Genomic DNA, 19640 nt, shown 5'->3' with positions numbered 1-19640 from the left:
GGAGGGCCCGGAGGGGGCGGGGTGTGAATGAATGGGGCGGGAGGCGCGAGGCGGGCGGTGTCCTCCTTCCCTCCCTCTGCGCTCGCCGTCTGGGTGAACCGGAGAGGGAGACTTGAGGGTGGGGAAAAGAGGAGACAAGGAGGCGTGGCCAGATGACGCGCACTGACGCGCGATCCCGGAAGCGGAGTGTCAGATGCTAGGGACTGGGGGGGTTGTTTTTATTCCTGAAGTCGGAGAAGGAGGAGGAGGCAAAGTGGGAAAGCGCGTCCCCGCGAGGAGCCGCCGGAGCCGCCGCTACCGCCGCGCGTCCCCGCCGCCGCCGCCCCCCGCCAGGCCCCGCCGCGTGCCCGCGCCCCAGGTAAGAAGGCGACTGCTGACGGTTGGGTTGGGAGAGCGGGGGGGAGGGGGGTTAACGGACAGACCGCTGGACTGTTGGGCAGGGGGGGGCGGGGCGCTTAGGGACGAGACCCGCCCCGATACAAGGCTGGTGGTGGCGGCGGCGACGGGGGCGTGGTGCCCCCCCCACACTCTCCTGGGTCTGGGGATGTGGGGCGACGGTGGCCCCTTCCCCCTTTCCAGCCCGACTCCCTGTCTCAGCTCTGCTCGTGCTGCCCGCACGTGCTGCCTCTGTCCTGCCCCGTCCCGCCTGGGCAGGGCCGGCGCCCCGCGAGCCCGAGGAGTGTCCCCACCCGCCCATCCCTCCTGCCCCGGGACCAACTCCTTCTCCACCCCCACCCCCCCCAACCCCCCAAATCGCTGAGTCATCCTTCTGGGGGAGACACGTGCCTGGACCAGGGGGCGGAGGGGGAGACACGTGCTGACCGCCCCGCGTAGAGACCCGGGACTTGCACGTGGCGCCCCCGGACCTGGGCTGGACGTGTAGGTGAGAGAGGTGTCAGAGACACCTCCAATTACCCCCAGGAATAGCCCAGGGTCAAGGAAAGCCCGCACCCCAAGAAAAGGGGAGCCAGGCGATGGAGAAGAAGGCGGGCAGGGTGGGGTTATGAAGGGGACGGGAAGAAAAACTACTGAACCACCTCCCCCCAATTCCGAGAGTAAAGGAAAGCAGAAAGGAATAGGCATTGGGCCATGCCAGAGAGTTGGGGTGAAAACAAGGGAGGCCGTCACCGGGGCAGGGAGCATGCATGGGAGCCGCCGGCTGGAGGGTTACCGCGGTGCTCCTGTGGGCAGACGGGGCGCTGTCAGAGGCAGTGGGGAATTTCTCAGCCTTAGTGACAGCTGAACTCAAGTCGGAATGCCACTGGGTTGTTTCTGTTGGGCTGGTTATAACCCATCCGGCTGGCCACCCCCCTGGATTCTTAACGAGTTAGGGGAGCCAGCTATCAACCAATCCAGCTGTATTTCCATATGCGCAAAGGCCTGGTGGTAGTACCCAAGCCAGGGCAGGACTAGGGCTGGAACTTAATAGGATCTTTTCTGGCCGGTTACCTGGGCTTTTTTGTTTGTTTGTTTAGTACAGCTTTTGCCTCTGTTTGACACACAAACTTCTTTTTAGAGATCTGATGGCAATTAATAACAGTAGTGTATGGAGGCTTCTCCCCATATTACATACATCTCTAGTGTCACCACCCTAAAAACTGCTGTTTGTCAAATGGTGAGGAGGTTCAGCTCAAGAACAAGTATTCATTTGAGTAATGTCTGTTGTCACTTGCTGCCTTAGTATAAGCAGTTGACCCAAATACAGTACCAAAAATTTATGCCTTCATTAGAGACCAATCTACATAGTTCTAATCTGTTTAGGATATTAAAAATGGTAGGCTGTGAATGGCAAGTTGAACTTCAGAGGCCTGTGCCTTGCACTTAAAGAGCTGCCACAAGATAAAAGTATGATGGCTTTAAGTACTAACAAGAAAGCTCCTTGGATTCTGAGGTGTTTCATTTCATTTCTTTATTTTTTTTTTAAACCCTTACCTTCTGTCTTAGAATCAGTAAGGTGCATTGGTTCCAAGGCTCAAGAAGGGTGCTGGCTAGGCAATGGGGAGTTAGGTGATTTGCTCAGGGTCACACAGTAAGTGTCTGAGGTCACATTTGAACCTAGAACCAACAGTCTCCAAGCTGGACTCTCAATCCACTGAGCTGCCCTCAGGTTTTAATTTAACAGTTTAGAAAAGTCTAGGTAGGCAGTTCCAGGTTTTTTTTTAAGTGTCTCAGAGCCCTGGTAATGTTTGTTTCTTTTCATTAACCACTTTTAAAGAAAGAAGTTGTCTTTTCTAAATATTCTCATGCAACCAGAGTGATCCATTAAGAAAATGGTTGTGCTGACAATCATTTGAAACCACTTTTGACTAATGTTTACTCTTAGAATCAGTCTGGGATATATGCTCAGACAGGAAAGGGTGGATTGAAATAGAATATTCATACAGATTTGTATTTGGGTGTTCTATGAGCTTAAAGAGATTTTAAAAAACTTAGTTTTTTAAGCATCACATTTTACAGATGGGGATACTGAGGCATAAAAAGTACATCAGTGGTGAGAAAAAGGAATTTCCAATTCCAGTCCTTTTATCAGAAGTCATTTCCCCCCCCAAAATGAGAGATTAGAAAACTGTCTCAGACAACATCTTCAAAATTAAATGTATTCATGTAAGCCTAGAAACAAAGCCCCAAACCTCACCATTTTAGGTACCGAACTAATGTTGCCATATATTTAGAAAAAGGGGTTTCTGTTGTGGGCTGACAACCCCGGAGACAGTCCAGCCTTTGAAAACCGGAAATAGACTCCATTACCTTCTTACCATTCAGACTAACCCTCCCGTCTCAGGTTAGCCCAGAGGCCAGATTTGCTCGGAGAGAGGCTTAATGAAAAATTAAGGGGAGTTGGCTCTCCTTCCATATCACCATGAAGCCTTTTGAGGTCGTGTGTATGTGTGAGGTTGGGTGTACCCCTCACCCCCAGAGCACTGGCAGCCTCCAGCCTGGCTTAGTATTTAATTTATTTACCTTGCTGCTTCCGCACTGAGGGAGCCGGTTCAACTTGTACACTCTCTTCCCTTGGTAATGCTGAAAAGCCTTCCTACCACAGTCACTTCCTACAAATGACTGGCATTGCTCCTGTCCAATGGCATTATACGACATCAGCTGGAGGAAAAGAGAATTTAACCCTGCTCTTACCAAAAGTCACACTGGAAGGGGAATGAAGTAAGTTTGGAAGGTATTGCTTCCATTGTTGGTTATTCATAAGTGTTTGAATCTTAGTACTTAACTTGATCTATGTGCTTTGAATTAAGGGCTTTGGATTGTTCCATTAGTATTCTAGGGTGACTACATTAAAAGTTCATAGGAGAGCAAATATGATCTTTCTCTTTCCTATCTGCTAAATCTTTGAAGGAAAGACATCCCTCTTAGTAAAGTTTATTCTTGAATGTCAGAAAGAGCAAGGCCAATAATGTTGCTATTCCTCTGGCATTTTATGCAGGATTTTCTTTATACAGATTAGCCAATTTTTTATTTGCCCATAATGGAGGTGGGGGATGGGGTAGGGAGCAGGTGACTTCATTTTGGAAAGACATGTATTGTGTGTAACTTGTAGTTTTAATTTTGTGATACTGCTTTGGTTGTTCTTGTGGGGTGGAGGGGTGGGGGGTTAATACTGCTTTTGGCAGCCAAGACAGAAACTAGGACATCCACTCTTTAATAGAAGGGGAGGTTCCATTCCTGTAAGCAGTGGATTTTTATGAGTGCATGCAATTTGCCTTATCCACTGTCCTTCCCTCCACCTTTGTTTGTCTGCCATAGTCCTACTTGTTGGCTTTTAGAGGGCTCTGCTTTATTGGGATCAGCTTTAAAGGACATCCTGCTACGTGCAGATGCAGCTTAATGTCACACCATGTTCAGCTCATTTCAAACCCAGTGATTTTTTTTTAGATAGGCTTGGTAAAAGATGACTGGATCTTTTTAAAAAAAGATCTGACCTAGTAACAACTCTGAAGGCAAGGGCTAGGCAAGGGGGATTACAATGACTTGCCCAGGTTCACATAGCTAGCTAGGAAGTATCAGAGGGACTGGATCTTTTTAAAAAAGAAAACACAAAACAACTTTAAAACATTGTCCATTTGGGGGGAAAGGGGAGAAAAGGGCATTTTATAGAGCTGTGTGAATGTATGCAAGTAGCTGGAGCAGCACCTGCAGCACATTGTCCTAGAAGGAAGAAAGAAGAAATGGCCCCTGCCATTTACAACATCTGTACCTCCCTGTCCACTTGCCATGCTCCCTTCCCTCCTGAGATTAAATAATAAAAAACTTTTCATTAAAATTTTAGAGGGAGTTTTATAAACTAAAACCAGAAATTCTCCCCAGAATGAAATTTGCCTTCTATACTTAAACACAGCATAAGCTTTAAGGGAATCATTCCAAGTATATATTGACTTACAAGATGGTTGCTAAAAATGGGAGTTGAACAGAGATTTTGGGGGGAAGGCAACATTTACTATGTGTCAAGATTTGCTGATTCCAATTTCTTTCTCTGACACTATTTGGGTCTTTGTCACAAGGCTTTTTCAAACCGTATTTTATCTACCGTAATTCTCACCTTAACTTTAAGTTCTCTGGTAACTCTGAGCTTGTATGCAAACTCAAATATGACTGTGATTATTTTCCAGATATTTATTAAAAAAAAGAAAAAGTCATGTTGATAAAGTTCCTGAGTCTGAGGGTTCCTGAAACCATCTTACTGGATTCAGGTTCTGGTCCATAAAGGAAATGGAAAGCTGGCCAGCTGAGAGAATGTTCTGCGTAGCTTCTCCTTGGAGCAGTAAACAGTGACTCACCCTTCTCTCTACTCCCCACCCTCCCTGTTCTGTTAATGGGAATTATGGCTTGATACTTACTCTTGCTTTCCATAATTCACAATGTTGTGTTTCCCCTTTATTGTTCTAGGAAATTAACAATTGTCTTGTCTTGGGGAAAAGAGGACACTTCTAAAAGAGCATAAGGTGAAGGTTCATGGGATCATAGATTTAGAGGCAGAGGAGTCCTTAGAGGTCATATAGTTAGTTCAATTCCCTTGTTTGGCAAATGAGGAAGCTGAGGCCTAGACATGGAGAACTTTATGATGGAGGTTTTTTCCTTATAGTAGTCAGAAAATAATGTGGCATGTCTTGGGAACAGAAAAATATTAGCATATAAGTGAACTGTTACCTCTCTCCTCCTCTGCCTAATGGTTAGTACATGCCTGTGCTGCATTAATTTCCTCTACATCCTGGGTGGGAGATTGGGCTGAATCTTGAGGATTTACCCAGGTCAAATTGAACTTTTAAATGAAATTACAGTGTAGGTGCTAAGGATGGAGCTTCAACCTTCTGACAGCAGTAGCAACCAGGCCTGCCTTTGGACTCAACTGAAATGCCATGCTGCTGTGACTGCAAATGCAAGGTGACCAAATTCAAGTAGACAGACATTTCTTGAAGGAGGGCAGGCAGTCAAAGCCTAATATCCAGGCTGCAAATAAGCTGGTCAAGGTGTTAAATGATAATGATGCTGGGGATAGACAAGACTCATCCCTAACATCCATTGTTGTAAGACTGAGGCAAAGCAGAAACAATTAGGACTTGACTGTTAAAGAATTTTTTTCCTACCTTTTATCCCAAAGGGTCATAGTAGTACCTTACTACTTACCTCACTTGGTAGTTCTTTGCTCAGTTTGTGGGGTTATTCCCAGTCAGTTGATATTTGTTGAATGTCTAGCATTTTTTGTATTAGATCGGTTTAAAGTATCTAAATCTCAACTTTTTATTGCTTGCTTATCTAAACACTTTGCAAGAGAAGAGTGTAACTCATCCATACTGATTTCATGTCTTAATTATTTGTAGCAAGTTACTGTTCCACATATCATCTGAGGCTTTGGCCCTAGTTTAAAAAAAATTTTTTTTAATTTTTATTTGGGGCCTTCTTGATTGTTAATGTTGTGTACATATCATTCTTAGATCAATACTTATTCTTCTCCAGTGTTTTATGCTTCCATCTGATACTTGTAATGATCAGAACAGCTTCTTTCCACTTCTAGTAAAGGGATTCAGAGTGATGTATGTGTATAGAGGGGTGCTAAATTGAAACTAAAAATGTATACATCAAAAATAAGATATTTTTAAGCCTTAAAAGTACATGGAACTTTCCTTTTCTCAAGTGGCTTCAGCATCTCACTATAGAACTTGAAGTATTAGAGACTATTGATGTATAATCAATTACTTGATTTTCTTTATAAGGAAAAATCCTAATTCTTTGAGCTTAGAAGGCAGAACCTTGTTTGTCAGAGTAATTGTCACAATAAGAGGTGGGACTATGTTTAAGATGTCTATATATAGTCTGCATAGTTTTCCATTGTAAATGTCCCTAAAACTAAGACTAGAAAGGTCACAGAAAGGCATCTATAGTAGCCATCTCCAGATTGGCAAGATTGTGCACTTAAATTACTGTAAGATGAGTTATCTGTCTTTAAGGGAAGGAAATTCCTTTTCTACTATGCTTTTCCTTTTTTGTGCACAAACACTTCTTTCCAGCCTTGTCCTTTATTATTAATTTCTAAACTGGCCCTCAGCTCCTTCAGACTTTACTAAAAGACCCCGAAGAGCATGCATGAAGCCTTCTTTTGGATCTCGCATTTATTTGAGTCTTTGTCACATAATGACCAGAGCTTGTGATTTCATCAAAGCCTATTTATGAGATCAAAGTCTGTTTATGAGGTCCCTTTTCTTCCAAAGCAAATTAATTGCCCTGTGAATACTTGTTGAATGTACAGTGACATTTAGATGCAGTTTCTGGCTTAAAATTAAAAACCCAGATTTCCTTCATGACCAACATTGAAAGATTTTCCTTGTTCAGAAACTAGTAGCATTCAGTTAATACATTATAGTAAAAGTATAAACCTTCACAAGGTTTGCTTCTGCAGAACTAGAAGATAAAGAGGCAGGTAAGCAACTCAGTGGATAGTAAGCCAGGCCTGGAGACAGGAAGTCCGAGGTTCAAATGTGGCCTCAGACACTTGGGTGGGTAGCTATGTGACTCTGGACAAGTCACTTAGCCCTTACTGCAGAAACTGATAGCATTGAGGGGGGGAGGAACTAGAGGGTAAATAAGCCCTCTTAGTTATTAGCTGCAAAGAAGAGAGAAAATGGCTTGCTTAAGTGCAGGAAGAATTAGAATTTTTAATTCCATGGTCCCCAACATGGTGATTATTCTAAAATATAATTCTAAAAAGAACTAAAATTCTCTGGCAACATCACTAAAATCCAAAAATATTTTCACACTTATGCTTATTCATGCTAAAATTTTGCCAGTAGATTTAAATTAGACACAATAATAGGACATTGATACTGCCAATAAGAGCTTTGGTATCTGTGAACAGTTGCTAATGCAGCAGTCCCTTATTTTAAACCAATGGTGAAAGGGAAAACACTTGTTTGAAGAATGTTGGCAATTTATAATATCCTGCCCTGCTTTGATTTAAATTCTTCAAAATGTTGACTCTAAAACCCTTTTTTTGAGTCCTAATTAATGCTCCTGTTATGTACCTCCCTGACATATGAGACCATTTATATGGCACTTCCCAAATGGCAGTGGTTTCCAAGTTCCATTTCAGGGATTTGCCATTGTGGCATTGTTCTCCATACTGATGTGGGATCATCGCCCCTCTGTACTGCACTTGGTCTTTGTGAATTGCTATGTCCAGAAAAATTTCATCTTTTGGTGGTCTGCCTCATGGTAATAATCCTCTCTGACCTTAAAGAATCTGGTCCTTAGCTGACTCAAAGCTTTTTGACAGACCCTCTACTCAAAATTATCCTAGGTTTAGTAACAGCTGTCAGAACCTGATCACCTTTTGAAAATCTTTGAGAACTGAGGTGAAAAGTAAGTGTAGGATTTAAGTGAAAAGACTTACAACCAAAGGAGGGAAAAGAAGTAAGCAAAAGAGGACTTTTTCAAGGCCCTATATTTGGAAACAGTACACTTTTGACTCCTTTAATGAGGAACTATTAGAAGAGAAGTATGAGAAGAATCATGGTTTGATTCTGGAGGGCAGGGAAAATAGATACTGTTGTGCATTTAATCCTTAAAAATAAATGCTGTCATCCTGATTTATTTCCCAAGATGAGTCTTACTTTCTTACTTTTTACATAGTTTTATATGGAAATTGAAAAATGGCATATTTGGATGACAAAATAAAGTAGAATGAAAATACCAAGAGAGAATCTGAAATTGGCAAATCCTCCCTAACTTTCACAAATCAAGGAGCCTATCTTTTCTATTTGCCATTCTGACAACATGATCCTAGATAAAAAATGATTTTCAACTTTTTCTTGAACTCTTATCTGGTCTATACAGGGTTAAGATAGTATAAGTCATTAATCAAGAGCTCTACTTTAAAACCTAGTTGCTGAGTTAGGTGAATAACAGTCTGGTTACTAGAAAAGCTAGAAATTGGTGTATTCTGCTGCAGCATTAAAAACCTTTCGGGAAAAATCTTTGCCCCATTTTAGTGTCTGCCCTGTCCAAGGAATCATGTCTTATCTATCTTGTTTTCTAAAAGTAAAATTTAACAAGGTGAAGGGAGAAGCTTGCAGGGGAGACATTTGTCTTTCCTTTAGACTTGGGATTTCTTAACCTTTTGTGTGTCATGGACCTCTTTGACCATCCAATGATATATGTGGGTCCCTTCTCAGAAGAATATTTTTATTTTTATTTATTATTTTAGTATAAATATATTTATTTGAATTTTTTTCATGGTTACATGATTCATGTTATTTCTCTCTCTCCCTCCTCCATCCCAAGCAATTCCACTGGATTTTACATGTATCATTGATCAAAACCTATTTCCATCTTATTAATATTTGCAATAATATCTTTAAATAACTGAAATTAATGCTCAATTTCAGATCGGTCCTAGTGAAAATATTTTTTTTTTCCATTTGGTTTCACATACCTTTCTGAAACCTATCCACAGACATCTTTGGGTGGTGGTGGGCAGGTATATGAGAGCAAGGTAAAAACAAAAAACATCATGTTTTAGACTCTGATTCCCAGTCCATTTACGTGACTCTTCTCTACTCTCACCTCACTTCATCTGGGCCCCCAGTGATGGCTTCAAGGCCCCAGATTCCTTTGTCTATGGACTTTGGGGTTCAGATTTTTTTCTTTCTCTTTTATGTTATGTTCAAATAGCCTGATCATCAAAGGACTTGAGTACTAGGTACTGTAGAAACAGAGATTGGTGCTTTTCATAGTAAATGGCTAGTTGACTAACCAGTGTTTAAAGGACATCATTAGGATATCATCGGCCCCTTGTGGGCCTAAGATCAATTTTGCCACTCAGGATGAAAGTAGCCCACATATATTGGAATATTTTAATCTCTTTCTTTATTACTACCTCCCAATAGTTTCTCTTTGTTGTGCAATTAATAAATTCCTTTGAATGAAATCAGTCCAGACACTGAGGGATATGAGCTGCAGTTCCAGTGTCCTCAGCATTGATAGAGACAACTAAGGAAGGGGCAGTAGATACTTAAATATCTTAGGTGCAAATTCCTCATAGGATAGCTAGTGCTTGGCAAAGGGAAGGACCATAGCCCTGTCATAGGATCACAAAGGACAACCTCAGATGCCAGCTAGTCCAGCCTCCTCATTTTATATAACAGGAAACTGAGGCTTAGGGTGGGTAAATAACTTGTTTGAATCCTCTGTCATCAGGATGAAAGGGAGATATATGTACTCTGTGTGTTCTCCACAGAGGCCTGTGGAAGGTGGGTCATCTTAGAGATAGAGAATTCACAGTGTGGACTAACCTATCCTTATACTGTCTACTTTCTATTTCTACTTCTTGTAACAAATATCCTGGCAATAAAATGTATTGTACCACATATTCAAAATTTATGGAGATATTGCTATATTGACCACATCTCTCAAGCTCCAAAGCAGCAAATCACATTTTCTGCTTTTTCATTGAACTCACAAGTCCAGTGAGTGAGAATAAAAACCTTTTTTGTGTATGTAATCTGTGGATTTAAATTGCATTCCCCTCCTCTTCACTTTGACTTTCCTTTTCCGGTTTACCTCTGCCAAGTGCAAGCAGTGGGGACTCAGCATGTGTATCCTTGTAGGGATGGGAGGGGTTTCTGGTTCTGTGGGAATGTGAGCTCTCAAACTCTGTAAACAGCTGGTGACTCATTGCATAGCTATGTCACAGACTGACTGCAGGGCCTTATGCTCTGACGGTGTGTGTGTGTGTGTGTGTGTGTGTGTGTGTGTGTGTGTGTGTGTGTGTGTGTGTGTGTGTGTGTGTGTTTGTTGAAGCCTGTTCCTTTTCGACATGGAAAAGTTTTTCATCACTTTCCCAGCTGCCAGGCTCTAGCAGGTCGGTCACTGGGGCACTTTGAGCAGTGCTGATTTCCTGAGTATTTTCTCTGAAGCCATTTTGACTTCTAGTACCAGGTGGGAGGGGGGAAAGGTCTCAGAAAAGCAATTATCAAGCCAAACTGATGGGGATAAATTTGAGGTCCCAGAACAGTTTTCTAATCATTTGTCAACAATCACTCCACTACATTTTTCCCATTTCATCCTTATATAGGCATATAATTGTATTTAATTTAAGTCCTTTCTGACCATATAAAAGTACCCCTAAGATGTCCATCTGAACCTTTATTGCGGTATGATTCTACTCATTTTCTAGTGGGTGTATGTCATTAGCATGCTCATAAAGAGAGCAGTCATGTTTTTATTAAGGGCTATTCTATTAGGGTTAGTTTTGTAGGTTCTTTTTATGAAGATCTGATTGAACCACTTTCTTTTCCCTATTTCTTTATAACTCCACAAAAGGGGAGTCCTCTGGTGATGAGGTGCAGAAAGGACAGATGGAGAAAGAGTAGAATGCAAGATCAGAGGGCAGAGGGTCCCAGGTGCTGCTGCAGCCAAGGGATTCTGTGCCAGGGGCTCATTTATCACAGCTTGTCTCCTGGCAGCCTGTGCTACAGGAACGAAAGTGAGACAGACGAAGAGAGATCAAAGCAGGCGGGGGAAATGGAAAATTACCCACCCTGTCTAGTCCATATCAAAAATAGGAGAGATTTCAATGTGGCCCTATCCTTTGGAGTTAAAGGATTCTCTCCATCTCCACCCTGCCTTCCTGTCTCTTTCTGTTTCTTCCATCACATTTTGTCTTGCATTTGGATGCAGGCGGGGAAGGTTAAGGGAGGGCGGTGGCATCTTGGTTAGTAGTTGTCAGGCTCAGGCAAAGCAGCTTGCAGTTAAGTCTAGTTCATACCTTTCTTCTTTATCCCCTGGCCCTCAGCCCCTTCCCCAGTTTTTTTGGGATGTGAATGAGTTTGTTTACTGTCTGTCGACCTCATGATGTCTTTGCACAGACATGACCCAAAGTCATTATTCCTTTTGGGCTTCTCTGTTTCCATGACTACCATCTCAGGGTTGGCTACTTTCCCAAGGTCACCATGGCAACTATCAGAGGGGAATCATGCTTGGGATGCTTTGGCTGGGTTTTTCATGAATGATTAGAATGTGTGACACAATGCAGACGTGAAAATGAGAAGGGAGGGTGGAGGGACTGGTTGGTGGGTGGCTGGGGGAAGAACTCCCGCCAGACACAGTCTGTGTGCTCCCTCCAAACACCCAGTGCTGCTGCTGCCCATCTCACTCTCCAGCTACAGGCTTCGAAATCCAGCTCATTGACTCCCTTGCTCATCAGGGACCACGGGGTAGTCTCAGCCGGAGTCCTTCCACGCTCTTCAGATCGTGGGGTCAGGATGTTGGGGGCAGCATAGGAGGAGGTGGTGATGTCACAACTGCAGTGCCCTTTTCCGCGGTAGGTACTTGATGGGCGGGCTCACCTGGCAGCATCGATGCTCTGGAGACAGGGTATCAGGAGGAGGGGCCCAGGGCTAGCTTTGGGATGAAGGTGTTACAAACCAGAGTTCATTGTGAGAGGGCAAGGTGAAGGCAAAAGATGGCATCTCACTGGAGGAACTGCCTTTGTGGTTGCAGTCAGGTCTCTGGGCTTCTCAGTTTAGATCTTGGGAAGGTGGGAAATGATGTTTCTCAGGGTGTAGTGTGCTGTAAAATATTGAGCAGTGCTGCTCCTTAGGCAACAGGTTCAGGTATTCACCCATTACTGTTCTGTAAATTGTTGCTTCAGTTCTCAAAACATGCTGTCAATCTCCATTACAACTGAAAAGTTCCTTGTTTGTAGAGGTGGAATAGCATGGAGTGAGGAGTGTCCATGGATAGTGTTTCATCTAAAAAACAAGACACTTTCCCTACAGTACAGACCTAAGAGGAATATTGATAAGGCAGTGAGAGGGATTGCTGGTGCTTTGAAACAGAATGTTGTTTATCAACACTCATGGGAACCCCTTAGCACCAAGAGCAAAGTATCCTGGACTGTGAAAGTTATATTGTAGTAGCATCACTTTGGGGTTGGTGCCTTTAGAATAAAATGTCCTTTCTGGACCTGCTTTTAAAGAATACAAGAATTGTGTGGCCTTCATGACTGTGGGTCTCCCTTCATCCTGGTTAGAACAATGTTTATAGTTAGATCCTCTCTGGAATAGAAAACATCACCCCTCTGAGAGTAGCATATAAGAAGATTCCTGTAGTGTTCTGAGCTTGGGCATTATTTAACCTGTATTTGCTTGTGTGTTTGTTTATTTTTCTTCCAGTTGCATTTTCCAATCAGTTCTGTCCAGGTGACTGTGCCCAGGTTATGACGACTAATCCCAAACCAAACAAGGCATTAAAGGTAAGAAGGAATTCTGTTTAGATGGTTTTAGGTAGATCCCAAGAGATTTCCAGAAACTTGTGACAGAGTTGGGTTAATTGATCAAGGATCACTTGTATGGAATAACACTTTGCATCCCATAAGAGTCTGGGTTGGGTTTTTTGTTGTTGTTTGTTTAACCCTTAACATTTCTGCCTTTCTTGGAGTAACAACTCTAAGACAGGTAAGAGCTAGACTCCTCCCAATTCCAGGCCTGGCATTCCATCCACTGTGTTACTTAGCTGCCCCAAGTATAGGTAATTTATTTCAGAACTCTCAGAGTACTTTTCATAGCAGCACATGAGTATAGCATGAGTGTTATACCTTCCCTCATAACAAAGACCTGTGCTCAGGTTTTGTTGAATGAGAATTGCCAACCTAGAGAAATAGGAATCCCAGTGAGGGTATCCAAGGGTACCTAATTTAGAAGGTAGGAAGGACCCATCCCTTGCCAGGCCAACTCAGTGCCAGTTGTTGTTGATAGAATATTGAGGCCACTTAGATTCTGCTTCCTGAATGCTTTAGAATTCAAGCTTGAATACTGCTTTTTTAATCTAAATCAGCAGTTTGACTTAGCTCTTTAACTGTTACAGACACTGTTGAGTTTCTGTTTTTGTATCCCCTGCACCTAGTATAGTGACCAAACACATGGCAAGTCCTTAGTAAATGTTTGATTGATCCTGTTCTTTTGAAAAAGCATTCACACTCTCTCAGATGCTCTAAGAACCTCTGGAGCTTTTCCTCTAGAGCAGTAATGATTAGAAACATGGAGAGAAGCAGGGAGAAGAGGATGAAGGACAGTGATTTAAAAGCAAAATTGTTGTTTGCCATGTCTCAATCATTTAGCTGATTTTTATATTTGATTGGTTGGGTTTAGGGGTGTTTTTTTTTTGTTTAAGTATAGAGGCTTCTGAAAAGCATATGGATTTAATAGGATTCTTTTCTGGAAGTGGAAGGAGGTATTTTCTTTTGCTATGGGATGTGTAACTTCTCAAATAGAGGCTTAAAGTTGACTTATTACCTATTGATGTTAGTGGAAGATTCTAAAACAGTGTGTCATATACATATTTCAAACTGACTGACCAGCCAAGCTGGATTCCATAGCTAGACACATTCGTATTTGTTATTTACTCAGTGAAGTGTGAGCAACTCTGTGGTGTTTTCTGTGCATATTCTTCATGAGCAAAATGCTCTTCAATCCTGGCCATCCCTGCAGATGACAGTACAGCCAAGATGCCATAATTTACCTTTGAGGAAATACAGGGAATAGCACCACATATTCCTTTGTAAAAGCCCACTGTAGGTTGGAGGCTGTATGCTCCTTAGTCCTGGCATTTTCCTACCTGCTAACCCCACTCCACTGATTCTTACCAGGTTAAGAAGGAGTCAGGAGAGAATGCCCCAGTGCTCAGTGACGATGAGCTGGTATCAATGTCTGTGCGAGAGCTCAACCAGCACCTCCGGGGCCTCACCAAGGAGGAGGTGATGCGCCTGAAGCAGCGTCGGCGCACACTTAAGAACCGAGGCTATGCTGCAAGCTGCCGCATTAAGCGGGTGACCCAGAAGGAGGAGCTGGAGCGGCAGCGGGTGGAGTTACAACAAGAGGTGGAGAAACTGGCCCGAGAAAATAGCAGCATGAAGCTGGAGCTGGATGCCCTCCGCTCTAAATACGAAGCATTGCAGACATTCGCACGCACCGTAGCCCGTGGACCCATTGCTCCCACCAAGGTTGCCACCACCAGCGTCATCACCATTGTCAAATCAGCCGAGATTTCGTCCACCTCGGTGCCCTTTTCAGCTGCATCCTAGTGTTCCAGGCAACTGTGGGTTAGAGGGTTGGCAGGGTGAAGGTGGACGGGACTGGCAGCCCATTGAGAAGGGGACAAGGAAATATGTCTCTTGTGCTTGGTCAGTCTCTTCAATCCTGTTGAGTTGATGTGTCTCCTTAAAAAGAGTGCAACTACCACCTGCAAAGGGACCCTCAGTGGCTGCTTCTTGGTGGCCTTTGATAGTTTATGACAGCAGTTTGGCTTGGGTGTAGGATAAGGGAAAGAGCTTCTGTTGAACCAACCCAATTCCACGCCCCTTTCCAGCTCTCCCTCCTTCCCCACCCCCCATCTCTTTGTGACTACATAGCAAATCTTGTTATTGAGGCAAAGGTTATTTCTCAAAGTGCCTCTTGGATATTTGGCAGACAGGAAATGAATATGGGACCCCAAGATTAACCATACCAAGGAGCATTACTCCAGCAGATTCCTCTGTCATCCTAAGGCCACTCTTGTTCAAAGGGATCGCTGAACCATCTCCTTACCCACCTGAAGAGGCAGCATCACATATGTTTTGTGCTTAAAATGAAATTTAAGCAGAGATTCTGTAAACATGATATATTTGAGATATATCAGGTAGAGAAGGCTCTCAGTTTTTAGCTCATATTTTGAACAAGTTAATATAGTTTCAACTTTCTTCTATTCCTCCCCTCCTCCAGTTTCTCTTCTTTCCTGCTCCCCCCTGTTCCCCTGGCATGAGCAGTAAGTTTTCAGGTTCCTGACATGACTAAATGCCTGGCTTCCCTCCCTGAGCAAGACCTGAACAGAAGGCATGTAGTGCAGCTTAATTCTTCCAGGTGTTCCACATTTAGAACGCACTCACAGCCCTGTTTTAGCTGTTAGCTTAGGATTCCCTGGTGCTCCAATAAAGGAGGTGTGGAAAATATTAGGCAGGCTTTTGTGTGTGCACTCATGCACACGCGTGCACAGCATTCCCCAAGGGAGATATCAAAGCAGTATTACCAGGCTGAAACAGAGCAGTGGCAAGGGATGTCTGCTCCACAGAGGACTGATTGAGGTGTTACTGAAGGCAAAGCAGAATGTTCAGAATGGTCTCAAGAGCATAGACAACAGCAGAGCTTCAGGAAGGGGGAAGTAATATGTTCTGAGGAAGCTGGGGCAACCAGACACCCCCTTCTCTGCAAATGGGTGCCTGCTAGAGCCTGGTGAGGCAGAAACAGCCTCCTCTTGTTCAAATGGGGAGCCTGCCTGCTCAGCTGCCAGAGCAAGGAGGGAAGCTTGGAGGAGCTAGTGTGCTTGTTCGCTGATTTAGAGCAAATCTACAGGTAGACATTTCAGAGCTGATGTCAGCTTCCTTCCTTTGACCTATGTGAATAGTCTTGTGTTTGAGAGATCTGCTTGTGGTCAATTCTTCTCCTCATAAATGAGAAGACAGTGAGTATCTGAGACATGGGAATTCTGAGGGACCCAGAAAGGAAATAAGGGGTTTTATGGAGGAGAATACTTGAAGAATATAAACAAAGGCTTTGGTTCCAAGGAAAGGAGGTGAGAGGGTTTGAGGATGGTGTGGAGGGAAGGAGAGAGACAAGGAGGCAGGCAGATGTCAGATCTTGGTGCTCTGGCCCAGATGAGCAGCAGTGTTTGGTGTCAGTAGAGATGTCACATAAAGTACACTTGATGTTGTAGTAGTTCCTGTTTGAGATGAGACAGGAAGTAGCCTTGGGTGGGCCAAGAGAGTGGTGTGGGAAACAGATAGGACCTAGAGAGAAAGGGGGTCAGGTGTAGAGGTTATCTTGTGTTATTGGAAGATATAGAAAATGAGTATTTAAGAAGAGACCTAGAATGTGGTGTGAGGAAATTATCATTGTGTTGATTGAGTCAAGAAGATAGATTGTACACTCTGGAGAGGAAGTAGGTTTGGGACTTGATTACTGAAAGCTTGAGGTTTCCCAGGTGGATCCCTGAGACTCTTAATTGTACTCTTTTGCCACTGCATCAAAGATGAGAGGAATCTGTGCAACCTTGGTGCTCAAACATCGTCTGAAGCCTTTAACTTGCTTTTTTTTTTTTCCTGAGCAACTGAGCCATCAAAGATCCCACAGTGATGTTTTCCTGGAGCTCCTTCCCACTGGAGAGTAGTAAAAGCAACCTCGGATAACTTTCTGGATGACTCCATTAAACATTTGGGAAGGTGTTTATTTAGCATTGCTACTTCAATCTCTCCTACCTGCCCTGCTAATAGATTGGTGTCGACTGTTAAGGTTGGGGAATGAGCCTGAGTTAGGGTCACATTCCCCAGTCAGAAAGCCTGTCCTATAAAGTTCCCTGGATCAGCTAAGTACTCTGGTCTACTAGGGTGTCTGGATTCTTTACCATATACATATATACCTGTATGTGTGTGTATAGAGCTAGGAGGTGGGGAAGAGGAAGAGTGGAATGAGACTCCTCTCAGTTGGCTTTGGGGAAGCTTAAGTACAACCCAGCTCAAGAGCAACCCCACTCTTAGAGAAAGCTTTGTTGGGTTCATCAGAAAGAGGCCTTCCTTTTATCCCATTTCCCCAGCTCCTTGCTCCCAGTTTCCCTCTTACTGTACTCTCCCTACCCCTGAACAAAACAAACAAGCTGCAGTGGCCCTTAAGGGCCCTTAACCACATAGGGAGGCTACCATAGAAGTGACACAGGCCCCAAGGGCTGAATCTTTGTTCTGTGTCCCTGCTGTTGGAATAAAACAAGAAGGATCTGATCTTCTCCAGCAGCACTGCCATGTGGCTGAATAGTTTTCCATTTCCTGGAAGAGTGCCAAAGGGTTTGGCCAAGCTGAGAGCCAGGTCTCTACCAGTAGATGCTTGGATTCTTTAAAACAAGAGGCCTGAGTGTTAATAAAGCTGTTGATACCATAGCCATGGTAGGTAATCCATATTGGATATCAATAAGGACCACGTGGAAATATTTAAAGAGAGAGAGAAAAAATATATATATATATAATTATATACACATTTTATCGTACAGATTTTTCATAAGCAAAATTAATTTTTTTTCAAGTTTGATACTGTAAAAATCTTTATTAAAAATAATTGTCAGGTCAGGAGTGCCTGGCCTGACAATTTGACTTGGGGATAGAGAATGGGAGTGGTTTCCCTTCTTTATCCCTAACTTCTGCAAATGAGTCCTAACCACAGGCTCTATGGAAGGAGGGATCTCTTGGTTGCTCTCCACACCCAGTTTTCCCTCTTCCATTCTGAGTGGGGCTTTGGCTCTAAGGCCTGTGCATTCTAAACTCTATTCTGCATGACATTCCTCTGAACCACTGCCCTAAGGCTTGGGGGATGACCCCAGCCAGGGCTACAACCTCCCCAGATGTCATGCCTTGGTATTTCATCCCCCAGGTGCACCAGCCAATTCCTCTTCCCAACCCTGCAATGTACCCCATAGATTCCATTCCCAAGCAATAGGATTTCTTGCCAACCCCTTTTTTCCAGGGTAGGTTTCATTCTGATGTTCTAGTGTCCAAGGCTAGAGTGTTTGTATTGTCAACTGTTTCACATGTTGCTGATCCCCCTTGGGTTGGGAGAAGCAGCATTTTGCATGGGCAAATAAACTTTTCTATGGAATTCTTGACCTATATAAACTTCCCAGACTGCAGGGTGGAGGGCCAGGAACATTACACCCTGGAGTTAAAAGTAGATTAATAGTTGTGCTTACCTGGGCACCTGAAAGAACTTTGGAAGTATGGGGGAAACAGCTGAGGAGTGTCTGAAATCTGAAAGCTCTAGGCTGAGTAGGGAGCAATGTATTTATAGTAGAAGAGGAAGAGAAAGCAAGGCCCCATTCGGACCAGGAGATAGCCTAAGAGAGTTTGGTATATCACCAGGAGATTCTGATGGCCACAGTCTGGTCTAGGGGAAAGGTGACATTTTTTCTCTCTCTCTTGCCCTCCCTTTCAAATCATTGAAATTTCATTGTCACAATTTTAAATTTTTTTAATTTAAGAAAAAAGTCTATGATCTTTTTGTAATGTGGGTTTGTTTTCTTTATCTTTTGTGCTTTAATCCTCTGGGACCTTTCCATAGAAGACGAATACTTTGCTTACTCTTTTCCCCCTCGATAATAGGGACAGTCTAAGTTTTTAGCACCAGCTCATTCTGTCCTCTGTGGTTATTCAGTAATTTCATTTCAATATTTATTTTTGTGCTGCTTTTTTATTATAATATAAATTATTGAGAATATACCAAGTAATGTGGATTCCTGTTTGTATGGCGTATAGCCTAGTGTTTGTGTCCATCACTTTGCTCTTCTGACAGCCACAACGTAATTTATTGCTGTACATTTAGCTGCTGTGACTGGTTTTGTACCTTTCCAATAAAGCATTTTTTCTGGTTTTGGATCTGTCCTGGCGTGTAGTTATTGTTTTTGGACTTCGGGTGGAGAGGTGTTCATGGGCTACAGCTGCTTTATATTAACCTGTGAAGAATGTTCCAGATTTCTAGTACATCTGCCAAATTCACTGCTTCGTCGCCCTCACTCCACCCTAGGACAGTAGCAAACACCATCCTCACCACACACACACACACACACACACACACACACACACTGGAAAGGTGGGTTCAGGGACATGGCATGGATTTAGCAGACTTTTAGAAAATAGCTAGTTAGTTCCCCTCATTACATAGTTTACAGTTTGTAAAGCACTTTTCACAAGTCATTTCATTTGGTACTCACAACCCCGTGGTGAAGATGCTTTCCTTATCTTTATTTTATGAGTGAGGAAGCAGGCTGAGAATGGCTAAATGACTTTCTTAGGGCACAAACCAGTGTCTGAAACATATCTGAGCATCGGTCCAACACTATTCACAGCAACATTCAGCTGCCTACAAGATGAGGAAGCAGATGCCAGGAGGTTAGGTGACTTCTTCAAAGTCACACAAGCAGTAAGTGGGAGAGCTGGGGTTCAGACCAAGACCCTCTGCCTCCAGTTGTGGTGCCTCTTCTCCTGCCCCATAACACTAACAGGATCAGGGCAAAATCTCATTATGTGACATTTGAAAATTTGTCAATCTAGTCTGAGAAAATCATTGTCC

At 43.4% G+C, this 19640-nt stretch overlaps 2 protein-coding genes across 7 annotated transcripts in view; one reads left to right on the top strand and one right to left on the bottom strand.

Annotated features, from left to right (window-relative positions):
- LOC100028995 (lysosomal alpha-glucosidase-like) overlaps nt 1-3056 on the bottom strand; it is a 66414-nt gene extending 63358 nt beyond the window's left edge. Inside the window, exon 1 of one of the 2 annotated variants that reach the window (XM_007498324.2) lies at nt 2962-3056. The gene's annotated coding sequence lies outside the window, so the exon portion shown is untranslated. Of the gene's footprint in view, nt 1-1171 lie in introns of both variants that reach the window. The other variant, XM_001378840.5, reaches the window with a different exon arrangement.
- MAFK (MAF bZIP transcription factor K) lies at nt 160-18946 on the top strand. Of its 5 annotated transcripts, none has more exons than XM_007498320.2 (4): nt 160-358; nt 11636-11824; nt 12678-12757; nt 14150-18946. In XM_007498320.2, the coding sequence occupies exons 3-4, from the start codon at nt 12722-12724 to the stop codon at nt 14582-14584; spliced, it is 471 nt and encodes a 156-aa protein (XP_007498382.1). In that variant the 5' UTR covers nt 160-358; nt 11636-11824; nt 12678-12721; the 3' UTR covers nt 14585-18946. The 5 variants fall into 5 exon arrangements, with proteins under 5 accessions (XP_007498382.1, XP_007498384.1, XP_007498385.1 ...); XM_007498322.2 differs by having other exon boundaries at nt 165-358; nt 11708-11824; XM_007498321.3 differs by having other exon boundaries at nt 170-358; nt 11664-11824.
- Nucleotides 18947-19640: the final 694 nt, after the last annotated feature.

This window comes from Monodelphis domestica, chromosome 7, assembly GCF_027887165.1.
Source record: "Monodelphis domestica isolate mMonDom1 chromosome 7, mMonDom1.pri, whole genome shotgun sequence".
Lineage (NCBI taxonomy): Eukaryota > Metazoa > Chordata > Mammalia > Didelphimorphia > Didelphidae > Monodelphis > Monodelphis domestica.
This window is presented reverse-complemented; position numbering and strand designations above follow the sequence as displayed.

Excerpts from the sequence above, each read along its gene's own strand:
- MAFK (XM_007498320.2), top strand. The coding sequence starts at position 12,722 with ATGACGACTAATCCCAAACCAAACAAGGCATTAAAG. Across the intron at positions 12,758-14,149 it reads AACCAAACAAGGCATTAAAG|GTTAAGAAGGAGTCAGGAGA; the intron begins GTAAGAAGGAAT and ends GATTCTTACCAG.